The 13,774-nt window shown below is 45.9% G+C and overlaps 1 protein-coding gene across 2 annotated transcripts; it reads left to right on the top strand.

Annotated features, from left to right (window-relative positions):
* The first annotated feature begins 1,097 nt into the window (after nt 1-1,097).
* On the top strand, nt 1,098-12,569 carry Oas1g (2'-5' oligoadenylate synthetase 1G). Of its 2 annotated transcripts, none has more exons than NR_126529.1 (7): nt 1,098-1,331; nt 2,650-2,938; nt 6,642-6,887; nt 9,379-9,611; nt 10,237-10,390; nt 11,502-11,528; nt 11,684-12,569. NR_126529.1 is itself a non-coding variant. In NM_011852.3 (7 exons), the coding sequence occupies exons 1-7, from the start codon at nt 1,149-1,151 to the stop codon at nt 11,714-11,716; spliced, it is 1,104 nt and encodes a 367-aa protein (NP_035982.2). In that variant the 5' UTR covers nt 1,098-1,148; the 3' UTR covers nt 11,717-12,569. The 2 variants fall into 2 exon arrangements, 1 of the variants encoding a protein (NP_035982.2); NM_011852.3 differs by having other exon boundaries at nt 6,642-6,826.
* The last annotated feature ends 1,205 nt before the right edge of the window (nt 12,570-13,774 follow it).

Raw genomic sequence — 13,774 nt, 5'->3', positions numbered from 1 at the left:
CTCCTCCTTAGTCTCCTTCCTCCCTCTCCCTCCCCCCCTCCCCCCTCACATCTAAAACTTCCGGCCCCGCCTTTCTTTTCCATTGCCCAATCACAGGCTCTAGCCTTTCTCCACTTAAAGTGGTGAGCAGGTTCATATGGAAATCACCTCAGTATGTGATCTGCTCCTCATCTGGGGCAGGATTAGCATCAAAATACAAACAGCACCTAGGCAATCCACTGCACAGCTAGGCACAGTGGCCACCCTGTAACACCAGCACTGAGGGGGACCAACCTGGAGGAATCATGAGTTCAAATCCAGCCTTGGCCTTAAAGCAGGACCACAACAACTACGAAGTGAAAAACTCAAAACAAGAGATGAGGGGACAGAGGCAGGGGTTGGAGGTCATCAAACTGTTCTGATGTAGCCTTGGGTGGTGGCCCATGAGTGTTCCTCCAGGACCTGTGTCACCCAAAGGCTGACTTTCACCCTTGCAGTGGCCCTGAAAGACAGCTCACTGTAATATTCACTGCTGACTTGTCCTGACCCAATTGGTAGTACAGCCTGTACTTCAACCTTGGGAAAGTCCTGAGTGATACCCCACCCTTGCCCCAACCCCCCACCCACCGGAGCACCACAGGGGAAAACTTAAGACGTGAGTAGGAGAGGGGGCGAGTGTGAAGTCTGAGCTTTCTGTTAGAATTGCCTTAATCCTAGAGCTGCAGGTCCAGAGGTAAAGGAAAAACAAAACCTGTGAAGGTGCTGTTCTTAAAGAGAAAAGAAAATGCAGTTCTGCCTAAAACGTTTTCAGGAGCTGGAAGCCGAGCTCGGAGCCACCAGCCATCTTCTGCAGTTTCCTGACTCAGTTTCCCCTTTTCTCCTACATGTACAAATTGCTCCTGAAACATGCCCTGTAACAGTTTTTTTTTTTTTTTTTTTTTTTCCCCAGAAGAAATCCCTAAAAAGCCAAATCAGTTTCCTTTTGCATTCTTCCTTCGATGGGATCCTCAGAAAGCCTAGGCTTGGCGGTACCTGGTCAGAAGCTCTGAAGCCATTGGCTGTCGGGGCCTGGCCTATTTACATAGCCCTGCCCTTCTCGGGAAATGGAAACTGAAAATCTACTTCCCATTTCAGCCAGGCTGGGAGACCCAGGAAGCTCCAGACTTAGCATGGAGCACGGACTCAGGAGCATCCCAGCCTGGACGCTGGACAAGTTCATAGAGGATTACCTCCTTCCCGACACCACCTTTGGTGCTGATGTCAAATCAGCCGTCAATGTCGTGTGTGATTTCCTGAAGGAGAGATGCTTCCAAGGTGCTGCCCACCCAGTGAGGGTCTCCAAGGTGGTGAAGGTGAGCCCTCCTCTGCCTGAGCTGACTGAATGGGGTGGGAGGGGAATCTCAGAAGCCAGACAGCCCTGATCCCTCCTCTTCAATTCTGAGCACAGCTGGCGATGGGTTCTCCCCCCAGGCCCCATGTCTGTATTGTAGAAGGAGACTCAGCTACAGTTTATGTTCCCCAGTCCCAGGCTACGACCATTTCAGAGTCATAGAAACTGAAGCCCAGAACAGTAAAGCAGTTTGCTGGAGAGTGGCAGGTCAAAGGATCCAACCTTTGCACTGCTGTGTGACATAGGGTAAATTAACTACCTTCTCCATGTCCAGTATTCCCAGTCCACACCCCAAGATGGCAAGGTCACATAGACTAAGTCAAATGTGACATGGAGGACAGAACAGCACTCACATGCTGCATGGCTGGATTGAAGGACCCTCTCTGGGCTCGATTTGCATTTCATGACAATGATACCTAACTCACAGGCTCTGTGAAGGAGTCAGAAACAAAGTTTTTTCTTTTCTGCCTTGTTGTGTTTAGTTGATTGTATTTTTATATTTTTAGTTGTGAGTGGGGGCTCTGTATGCATTAGTGCAGGTTAGGTCAGGATTGAAGAGAGGGTGTCATATCCCCTAGAGCTGTAGTTACATAGGTGACTCTGAGCTGGCCTACTTGGGTGCTGGGAACTAAACTGAGGTCATCCGCAGGAATATCAACCACTTTTAACTACTGACCCACCTCTCCATCTGCAGATGTGACAATTTGTAATGCCCTCTCTCAACAGTGGCTGGTGCTCAGGTGTGTTAGTGATGATTCTCAGCATTTTATTTAGGGAGGCTCTTCTCAGTATAAATTCTTCTTTTGAAAATATTCGTTTTCTAGATGTTGATCACTTTTATTACTTTTCAGTTGCTCTATGATTCTATATGCTATTCCATAGTACACTGTGTTATAGTGTAACACTATTCCTTGCTCATTTCCTTTAGATCTCTCCCTTCCCCCGCTCCCATACACACTTCCCTCCCCCCCCCCCCCACACACACACTGACATACACAAATATAGACTCCACAGATGAACATGGATGTTTGTCCTTCTGAATCTGGCTTATCTTCTGTACCAGGAGGAGACTCTGAGCTGGCCTATATTTCCTACATAGATCCTGATGTCACTCTTCAGGGCTAACTAGTATTCCACTACACATGTGGCAGCTTTATATATCCATCCATCCATCCATCCAATCATCCATCCTTCACCCTTAGTGGTGGACTCTAGTACAGCATCTGGACTGCCCAGCACGGCTCTCCCTGTCCCTTGTCATTCTCCTCCTTGTCTTTCAGGGTGGCTCCTCAGGCAAAGGCACCACACTCAAGGGCAGGTCAGACGCTGACCTGGTGGTGTTCCTTAACAATCTCACCAGCTTTGAGGATCAGTTAAACCGACGGGGAGAGTTCATCAAGGAAATTAAGAAACAGCTGTACGAGGTTCAGCATGAGAGACGTTTTAGAGTCAAGTTTGAGGTCCAGAGTTCATGGTGGCCCAACGCCCGGTCTCTGAGCTTCAAGCTGAGCGCCCCCCATCTGCATCAGGAGGTGGAGTTTGATGTGCTTCCAGCCTTTGATGTCCTGGGTAAGCCAGCCTGCCAGAGAGCCTCAGCTCATCTTTCTGCATGCCTTCATCCTCCCTTCCAGTTCCACCTCTGTGTGTGTGTCTGTGCACATGTGTGTTGCATAGGTGTTCACATGTATGTGGGTGTGATCCTGAGTCATGGTTAACACAGCTCTAGAGTAATTCATCTCTATTTTCTTAAATATTTTTAATTTAAATGCATTTCATACATCAAACATATTAATACTGTTGATTATTTTGAGAATCAAATAATACATAAAATTTGTTCAACTTTTATATTCATATCTTTTCATGCCCTAAAATATCATTAGTGAATATTTAATACTATCTGTAACTGAGGATCCTATATCTAATGTTGGATACTAAGTTGATTCAAAACATGCAAAATATTCCTTGGGAGTTAAGCATAGTAAAAGAGCATAAATTATTTAAAATGGATCATTAAGAAATATATTCAAGCCAGGTGTTGTGGTGCACACCTGTAATCTCAGCATTCGGGAGGCAGAGGCAGGCGGATTTCTGAGTTCCAGGCCAGCCTGGTCTACAAAGTGAGTTCCAGGACAGCCAGGGCTATACAGAGAAACCCTGTCTTGAAAAACCAAAAAAAGAAAAAAGAAAAAAAAAGAAATATATTCAAAAGCCCTTATATGGTACCACCTGACATAGAAAGAGAGTATTTAAAACGCATTATATATCTGTGTACATTGTCTAACAATCAGTTTACTTAAAAAAGATTACCAGTGTTTCTAGGAGAGAAATTATTTTATCAGTAAAAATATTTTATAAACTTCAAAATAGCAAAACCTCTTTGAGGTTAAACATTAAGAAAATGCTAATTTCAAGCACAGTGAGAAAAATTATGAGTAATATTTCCATGATGTTTGTAGAATATGATTTAATATTTTCAACTGTTGATATTCAACAAACCGAATTTTAATGTATACTTCATTGTTCTGTCTCCTTTTTCATTTCTGATTTTGTTAGTTTGGATGTGGTCTCTGTTAGTATGGCTAAGGGTTTACCTATCTTGTTGATTTTCTCAAAGAACCACCTCTTGTTTTTGTTTATTCTTTGTAGAGTTTTTTTTGTTTCTATTTGGTTTGATTATTTCCTGCCATTTACTCCTATCAAGTGTATTTGCTTCTTTTTGTTCTAGAGCTTTCAGGTGTGCTGTCAAGCTGCTAGTGTAAGCTCTCTTCAGTTTCTTTTTGGAGGCACTTAGAGGTATGAGTTTTCCTCTTACCCACTGCTTTCATTGTGTCCCATAAGTTTTGGTATGGTGTGTCTTCATTTTCATTAAATTCTAAAAAGCCTTTAATTTCTTTCTTTATTTCTTCCTTGACCAAGTAATCATTGAGTAGAATGTTGTTCAGCTTCCATGTATATGTGTGCTTTCTGTTGTTTTTGTTGGTATTTAAGACCAGCCTTAGTCCATGGTGATCTGATAGGGTTCATCAGATTATTTCAGTCTTCTTGTATCTGCTGAGGCCTGTTTTGTGAGCAATTATATGGTCAATTTTGGGGAAGGTACCTTGAGGTGCTGAGAAGAAGGTATATTCTTTTGCTTTAGGATGAAATATTCTACCAATATCTGTTAGATCCATTTGGTTCATAACTTCTGTTAATTTCACTGTGTCTCTGTTTAGTTCCTGTTTCCATGATCTGTCCATTGCTGAGAGTAGGATGATGAAATTTCCCACTATTATTGTGTGGGTTGCGATGTGTGCTTTGAGCTTTAGTAAGTTTCTTTTATGAATGGATACCCTTGCATTTGGAGCATAGATGTTCAGAATTGAGAGTTCATCTTGGTTGATTTTTCCTTTGACTAGTATGAAGTGTCCTTCCTTATCTTTTTATGAAAACTTTTGGTTGAAAGTTGATTTTGTTTGATATTAGAATGACTACTTCCGCTTGTTTCTTAAGACCATTTGCTTGGAAAATTGTTTTCCAATCATTTACTCTGAGGTATTGTCTACCTTTGTCACTGAGGTGCGTTTCCTTTGTGCAGCATAATGCTGGATCCTGTTTACATATCCAGTCTGTTATTCTATGTCTTTTTATTGGGGAATTCAGTCCATTGGTGTTAAGAGATATTAAGGAAAAGTGATTGTTACTTCCTGTTATTTTTGTTGGTAGAGGCGGATTTATGTTTGTGTGGCTATTTTCTTTTGGGTTTGTTGCAAGATTACTTTCTTACTTTTTCGAGGGTGTAGTTTCCATCCTTGTGTTTGTGTTTTCCATCTATTATCCTTTGTAAGGCTGAAATTATGGAAAGATATGTGTAAATTTGGTTTTGTCATGGAATACCTTGGTTTCTTCATCTATGGTAATTGAGAGTTCTGCTGGGTATAGTAGTTTGGGCTGGCATTTGTGTTCTCTTAAGGTCTGTATGAGATCTATCCAGGATCTTCTAGCTTTCATAGTCACTGGTGAGGTCTGGTGTAATTCTGATACGTCTGCCTTTATATGTTACTTCACCTTTTTCCCTTACTGCTTTTTATATTCTTTCTTTGTTTAGTGCTTTTGGTTTATTGATTATTATGTGATAGAAGGAATTTCTTTTCTGGTCCAGTCTGTTTGGAGTTCTGTAGGCTTCTTGTATGTTCATAGGATCCCTTTCTTTAGGTTAGGGAAGTTTTCTTCTATAATTTTGTTGACGATAATTACTGGCCCTTTGAGTTGGGAATCCTCACTCTCTTCTATACCTATCATCTTTAGGTTTCATCTTCTTATTAGGTCCTGGATTTCCTTGATGTTTTGGGTTAGGAGCTTTTTATATTCTTGCATTTTCTTTGGATGTTGTGTCAATGTTTTCTATGGTATCTTCTGCACCTGACATTCTTTCTTCTATCTCTTGTATTCTGTAGGTGATGACCTGCATTGTATTCTAGACCCTGAAACTGACTATAAGCCCATGAGAGAGAGAGAGAGAGACCTCCCTGGTCACTTGGCTTGTCCAAGCTCCATCATTGAGTGACTTTGACCTGTGCCAGCATCAGAGTCTGACACATGGCACACGCATGCACACACTTAAGGCACAGCCTGCCTAGACTACTAACATGTGAGCACACACCTATACTCACATCAACTGTACAAAGTGCACAGCACACGCACACACACACACACACACACACACACATGAACACTGCCATATCTTGTTCTTTTCAGGACCTGGACAAACAAAACCACACCATATTAAGTCACACACTACAGAAAATTATTCAATGAAAACCCAATGAATCCTTGGTGGATGCAATCCATACACAAAATAGGGCAGAAATTCTGTCAGCGTGAGGCGTGATATACCAGTGCAGCTGACTGCCCCACAGTAAACTTTAACACATACATGAGTGCACACAGTTGACAAGAACCATGCAGAAGATGCTGGAACCAGATACTGGATAATGGTTGACAATTATCCAAGGACTGTGTATGACCACAGTGTGCTGGTTCCTCCCACCACTGTCTCTAGGCCTTCAAGAAAGATCTCACTAGAACAAAGTGGGAGCAGGGACTCTGCAGTGCCCAGCATGTGTGCAGTCCTGAGGAGTGTTGGGGCAGATGGGTATATGTGGAGCAATGCTTGCTGATGAAAAACACTGCATGTTCACTGAACCCCATAGGCAGTGATTCTGTACCTGGGGATACTGAGGAACCTCATAGAATGGCTGAGATATTAAAATGATTGAAATCTCCTTTACAGGTCATGGTAGTATCAATAAGAAGCCTAATCCCTTAATCTACACCATCCTCATCTGGGAATGTACCTCCCTGGGGAAGGATGGCGAGTTCTCTACCTGCTTCACGGAGCTCCAGCGGAACTTCCTGAAGCAGCGCCCAACCAAGCTGAAGAGTCTCATCCGCCTGGTCAAACACTGGTACCAACTGGTAAGGCATCGGCCCAGCCACTGTGGGCTTCATCTGTACAGAGTGTAGACACAGGCCACAGGTAATGTATATTCTAGTTTGCTTTCTATTGAGGTCATAGCTTTATCATGTGATCAAAACTTTCCTGGGGAGGAAGGATATTCTTATGTTTACACATCTAAGGCACACTCCATCATTGAGGGAAGTCAGAGGAATAACTGAAGCAGAGGCCATGGAAGAATTCTGCTCACCGTTTGCTGTCCATGACGCACTCAGCGGCCATTTCTACACAGCCCAAGGCCACATTCCATTCATGGCTCCAACCACAGTGGTCTGGTCCCACCCACATCAATCAGTGATTAGTAACATGCCCATAAACTACCCAAGCCAGTCAGATGGATCTGCATTTTACTGAGCAAGATGGACTCCTACCAGAGGAGGCTAGCTGGTGTTTAGTGGACAAAAAGTAAGCAGCACAATTGACCCCTTTTCAACATGGCACACAAACAAACCACAGTTGAACCATAACCTTTCCCTTCTTGCTTGTCCCTAAGATCTCATGTCGCTATCACATCATAGAACACAACTTAGGTTTAAAGTCCCCAATTAAAAATCAAACCTAAAGAAACTCCCAATACATGAAAAGACTAGTCTCTCAATGGTGGGCTCATATACTATTAAAAACACAAGTTAAATACTTTCTTACTGCAAGAGGGAAGAACCAGGTCACTGTCACAATCTAGTTAAAACACAACCAAAACCCCAAAAGGTTCAGTATCTGATATCTGGGACTCACAGTTCTCTGAGCTTTTTGGGCTCTGCCATCCACAGCACACAGGTCTCAGGCTCAGGCCAGTTCCGTTCTCACATTGGTCTGTTCCTGGCAGTCGTCTCCTGCTCAGGGCAATTCTGTATCTCGGGATCTCCACTGCCATTGAGGCTACACTTTCACCAATGGCTTCTCCTGGCCTCAGTTCCAGGCCTCAGCTGCTTCACATGATCCCTCCAAACCTGCAGCTCTCATGAGACTAAAGCCTTACCCTGGGAGACCTCTCTGTAGTTCCAGGTGTGTCTACCAACTGTAGATGCAGCCTTGGGATCCCTGGACCACAGGTACTGTCTTCTGACCAGAAGAAAACTCTTTCCAAACACTTGACCCCCATGGTGCAGGTTTCTTCTTAAATAGAGTTGGTTTTTGGCCCCAGCCGATGAGAAATTGCTGATTCTTAATCCAAACATAGCACACAGACAGCCCAGGTGGGGTCTTTGCTTTTCTCTGAAACTTCACTCCAGCCTCTGTCACCTGCCTGCTTCTCAGCACTTCTGTTTTCCAAGTTCCCACAAACAGATCTCACTCTCAGCTCTCAATAGCTTTTCAACCCAAAGATGAAAAATCCTTTCTTAATCCTCCCAAGGAGCAACATGGTAGAGGCATTTTCTCAGTGTGGGTCCATCTTCTCCAGATGACACTCTCTGTGACAGATTGACACAAAGAATAAAATTTGGCAAAAAGCAGTGAGAAAATGCAATGTAAAAGAAAAAGTGGGTGGAAGAGAATCAGTGGGGAGGGGATGAGAGTGAAGCAGGGGTGAGTAGAGATGGGGAAGGTGATGCTGTAGGAGGGACAGGAGTGGGAAAGGCGATCTGAGAGTAGGGAGGCCTGTTCTAGGTGATTTCTTCTAGTCCACTTTCTAATCCGCTAACTCTCTCTTCAGCTGTGTCTATTTCACTGTTCCATGGCTGCTGCTTCATTTGAGTCTTTCGATTTTTCTTCCATCTTTGGCTAACTCTTCATGGCATCATTTAGACTTTGATTTTCGTGACTTGTCAAGCTATGTCTTTAAATGTGTGATTTCTTGTTATATCCTGAATGTATTTGTGACTCTGTGTGTGTGTATGTGTGTGTTTATACCTATTCATGGGAGCACAAGTTGTGTATGTGTGTGCACGTGTTTCCATTACCAGTTGAAGGCAGAATACAAGGGCAGGTCCTCAGGCACTCCCCACCTTGTGTAATCAGTCAGGGCTTCATACATGACACTCAGTGTGCTAGATCAGTAGTTCAGGACAGTCAAACAGCCCGGGGGAGCCCCATCTCTATCCCCTTGAACTGGGATTAGGAGTCAGCTTCCTCAAGAGCCTGACACTCATGGAGATGCTGAGGATCTCATCTCCAGTTCTCACCCTTGCACAGGGAGGGAGGTGCTTTACCCCTGAGCCAGCTCCCTGGCCCCTTCCCAGTTATTTCAAAGCCCAGTATCAACCTTCCATAGTGAGCACTCCTTATGTCCCACTCCCACCCTCACTCCTAGCTGTCACTCATGATGTCCTGATGCCTCCTGTGCCTGCTAATGAATACTGTCTTTGTGGAGCACACAGAGAAAGTCTCAACCACTCAGCTCTTGACTATAGCACAGGATGGTCCAGAGACTGAATCTAAGTGACTGGAGATGGCTGTGTGAGAATAAACCTGTAATTCCATCCTCAGCTGGCATTTCAATTGAGCCTGTGAGAAGTGTCCCCCTCACCAGAGCTGAGAGACCCATATTTTCTCATTGTGTTTCTCTTCTCAGTGTAAGGAGAAGCTGGGGAAGCCACTGCCCCCACAGTATGCCCTGGAGCTACTCACTGTCTATGCCTGGGAACAGGGGAATGGATGTAATGAGTTCAACACAGCCCAGGGCTTCCGGACCGTCTTGGAACTGGTCATCAATTATCAGCATCTTCGAATCTACTGGACAAAGTATTATGACTTTCAACACAAGGAGGTCTCCAAATACCTGCACAGACAGCTCAGAAAAGCCAGGTAGTGTCCACACATGGCTTTGCTCCCCATTGGTACCAGGCTGCACTTGTGTGGTGAGGGGGAGGTGGGAGCTCTGTCTAGGAAGCATCTCCAGCACTGGGCACTGTCCTGCTGTCACCTGATTGACATGAGGTTCTACAGCCCTGGGAGGTAGGGGTGGGCTCGCCTGTCTGCAGATGAGGAGACCAAGGCACTGACATTGTCAAGATGAAGCAGCAAAGGCAGGGGAGGACATGGAGTGGGATCTGAATTATTCCAGCATTAAATGAAGTCACCATAAGTGTTGGCAAGATGTAAATAATAGAGTACTATGTCAGCCTAGGGAGTAACATGTCCTGATCCTGTATTTGATCAGTTTTCCCATGAGACTGGCTGGTCCAACTCTCCCCATGTCACAGATCAGGGAGCCTGAGGCACCTGCCCCAGGACACACAGCTACTAAAGGGTGGAGGATTTGAACCTAGGCCTTCTACATCATGCCAAAGGATCCCTCCAGGCTTGTGTATACTGTGGAGCAGGGACAAGGAGAGACTTTAGAAAGGGATGCTCTGCTGGGCACCTCTCCTGCCCCTTTAAGTGTTTCCTGGGGCACTGGAGAGCTGAACAGTGCCTGTCTCCTCTGCAGGCCTGTGATCCTGGACCCAGCTGACCCGACAGGGAATGTGGCTGGTGGGAACCCAGAGGGCTGGAGGCGGTTGGCTGAAGAGGCTGATGTGTGGCTGTGGTACCCATGTTTTATGAAAAATGATGGTTCCCGAGTGAGCTCCTGGGATGTGCCGGTGAGACCCCATCATCATCCTGTCACCATGTACACAGCTTCAGTCACTCAATCTATTTGGAGATTATTCTCACTGAGATGTGGTCTTTTGCTAAAGGACTTCACTCTCCTGTGGGGGGCCAGCTGTTTACCGTGTTTTACAGCCATTTCAGCACCATTCAGAGCTATCAAGTGCTGGCAAGATGGCTAAATGGGTAAAGGCACTGCCAACACTGAAGACCTGGGTTTGGTTCCTGGAACCAATATGGTAGAAGGAAAAAGACAAATCCCCCATGTTGTCCTGTGACCTTCATCTGTGTGCTGCTACACTCCTGGACACACACAGAAACTCACACAATGCACACTCATGCAAATGCACTTATATTTACACAAACTCAAACACACATATACAGAAACACACACTCATATATAACACAGACATATACATACATGCATACATACATACACACACACACATGCACCCACACACTGACCCTCAAGGAGAGAGTGTAAAGGAGATTCAGAACTGAGGGCACTGGCTCAGGGACACTCAGCTAGTGATTGGCAGGGCTGGAATCCTTTGGACTCTGAAGCCACTGTCTGGTCCATGAAGCATCCTGTCTTCCTTGTCTCATTGTCATGTGACCAATGGGACTCAGTGGGGCTGTGTCACAGCTACAGAGGCACAGAGGGACCTGCACTTGAACTTCTCCCCTCCTGGGGCAGGGTCTGCCTGATGCTAGGGAACTGATGATGTCACGTGTGACCTCAGGGTGGGGATGAGCATGGGTGCAGTGATGTGGGGAAGAAACCTTAGGAGGTCAAAAGGAAGTGACATGGAGGGAGGCAGCTGTGGGAACAGTGGCCTGTAGTGCTGTCCTGCAACTGAGAGGGGGCTAGTCCATGTCTCCTACGTGGCAGATCTACTAATGAAGAAGGGCCTTTCTGTGGGGTCTTATGTACCCTTAATGGGCATAGTCATAAAGGAATCTTGATGGCCTTGAGTGTGCTGCCCCCCTTTCTGAGGAGCACCAGGTGTATAGTCATGGTACCCCATAACCAGGATTTATTTACACCCCCTTCATGTAGGAATGCAGGCTCCTGACACGATTGTGTGTTTTTTTTCATTGCAGACGGTGGTTCCTGTACCTTTTGAGCAGGTTAGCATTTGTTCTTTGTTGTGGTTGGTGTGAGGTGGGTTTTTGCTGTGTGCCCCAGGCTGGCCTGGATCTTGGCATTCTCCTGTCACAGTGCAGGGGTGACAGCAGGGTAAGCTTGATGTTTTGACCATGCTCTACCTTCCCTCCATCCTCAGGTGGAGGAGAACTGGACATGTATCCTGCTGTGAGCACAGCAGCACCTGCCCAGGAGACTGCTGGTCAGGGGCATTTGCTGCTCTGCTGCAGGCCCATGACCCAGTGAGGGAGGGCCCCACCTGGCATCAGACTCCGTGCTTCTGATGCCTGCCAGCCATGTTTGACTCCTGTCCAATCACAGCCAGCCTTCCTCAACAGATTCAGAAGGAGAGGAAAGAACACACGCTTGGTGTCCATCTGTCCACCTGTTGGAAGGTTCTGTCTGACAAAGTCTGATCAACAATAAACCACAGCAGGTGCCGTCATGGTGTGTGAACTCTGAGGAGTGGGCCATACAAGAACAGTGCAGGTGTGTGAGCGTGTGTGTGCCCATGCACATGCGTGTGTGTCTTCACGGTTCAACTAGATGCATTTAGTGAGCACTTACTACATATGCTACATGATTCAGATGTTCAGCAGTGGTTAGAGCAAAGCCTAACTGCTAGGCTTTTTGATGCAAGTTGGATTGGGATCCTTCCAGGTCTCTTCTTACACATACACACAAGAGAGGAACCCTTGGTTTCTTCTGCCCATGACCCCAAGACAAGATTCTAGCCCTGCCCTATCTGACACAGAAACAGTTCCCTGGCCACACATGGACATGGAACACTGAGACTGTGGCCTGTGCTCTCAGGGTGCCCTTGAGTGGCTACAACATGCAGGCTGGGGGCCCATAGGTATGATGAAAATAAAAGGTACCTGGAATTTTTGACACATGTAACTTTGAAACAGGGTCATTGGTAGCAACGATCAGCTTTATCACATTTAGTTAAATCACAATGATTGTGGTTTCCTTTCTGAGACATGAATTTGATGTGACACACGCTGTCGTGGAACTCACAGGAATCCTCCTGCCTCGGTCTCTCACTCGGTTCTGGAATCACACATACACACACACACACACACACACACACACACACACACACACACCCTTCCTCACAGAGACCTAATGGTCCCATCCATCAGTGTTGTGAACCATCTGGTCATTTCTCAGACTCAAAGGACTCATGTGTGTACTCGCCTCATGCACACCTGCTCACTAGAATTCAAGGCATTGTGAAGGACCACCAGCTCTCAAAGCCTTCTCCTGGCACTAATACCCACTCTCTGAATAACTCTGTGTGTGTGTGCGCGTGTGCTTGTTTGTGTGTCCTCCCAGCCCATGTTCACTCAGTTTTTACTCAACTGTCCCTCACAAAGGGGAGTGCCAGCATTCCAGGTGTAAGAAGATGTGTGTCCCTCCTCCACAGAACATGTCATCCTGTGCTGTGTGCTTTATCTGAGCCCTAGGGGACCCAGTGTTGCTGGTCAATGATTCCAGTATTGCTCTTTCTTAAACAACTCCAGACACACAGAGTCTGTGTTAATAATCAATCTCCAGGGCACCCCAATGTCTCTTGCCAAGCAGAGGGGAATCAATATGTCAGCTTTCATGGACCCCATGTGAAAGCAAACCCACGTGTGATGTGTAATGGCCACACCACATTTCCCCATGACAGACAGAATGAACCCCTGTGAGGACCTTTGAGAGCCTCCCCAGTGATAACCAGCATGGAGTTAAACAGCAGGGTACAGGAATGAGCAATGGGCAGCTTAAGGGAGGAGGAGCCTCATGGTGGCTGGATTGTTTCCATGACAACAGGGATGCAGGGTCTCTCAGAGGGAGAAAGATGTCCATAGTTGACACTTGCATATCAGAGCATCTGACTGCCATGTTGTGCAGCATCATGCTTGCTCCAGACTGGATCTGACAAGATCCCTTTGCCCTAAGCATGGTGCTCATCCCTGCTCTTCCCTAGGGATGTCCTATGGTGCTGACTTACCATCCACCCTGGGCAGGGAAGTGGCAGGGCTTGACAACAGACACTTTGAGGTGCCAAGCCCTGCCTTCAACTTTGACCTTCTGTCAAGGTCAGACACTTCCTTCTCTCCAGTGCCCACCCTCTCAGTAAGTAGCATATGCCCACCAAGGGCACGCACTACTCTGTCCACCATGGTACCACAGGGTTCTGTTCCCCAGGAAGCCTCTTCATCTACACTCCTGGTTTCAA

Source organism: Mus musculus, chromosome 5, assembly GCF_000001635.26.
Source record: "Mus musculus strain C57BL/6J chromosome 5, GRCm38.p6 C57BL/6J".
In the NCBI taxonomy this organism is placed as follows: domain Eukaryota; kingdom Metazoa; phylum Chordata; class Mammalia; order Rodentia; family Muridae; genus Mus; species Mus musculus.
Note: the sequence above shows the minus strand (reverse complement) of the source record. Positions and strands in the feature narration are given on the sequence as shown.

Excerpts from the sequence above, each read along its gene's own strand:
- Oas1g (NM_011852.3), top strand. The coding sequence starts at position 1,149 with ATGGAGCACGGACTCAGGAGCATCCCAGCCTGGACGCTGGACAAGTTC. Across the intron at positions 6,827-9,378 it reads TCAAACACTGGTACCAACTG|TGTAAGGAGAAGCTGGGGAA; the intron begins GTAAGGCATCGG and ends TTCTCTTCTCAG. Across the intron at positions 11,529-11,683 it reads TTCCTGTACCTTTTGAGCAG|GTGGAGGAGAACTGGACATG; the intron begins GTTAGCATTTGT and ends CTCCATCCTCAG.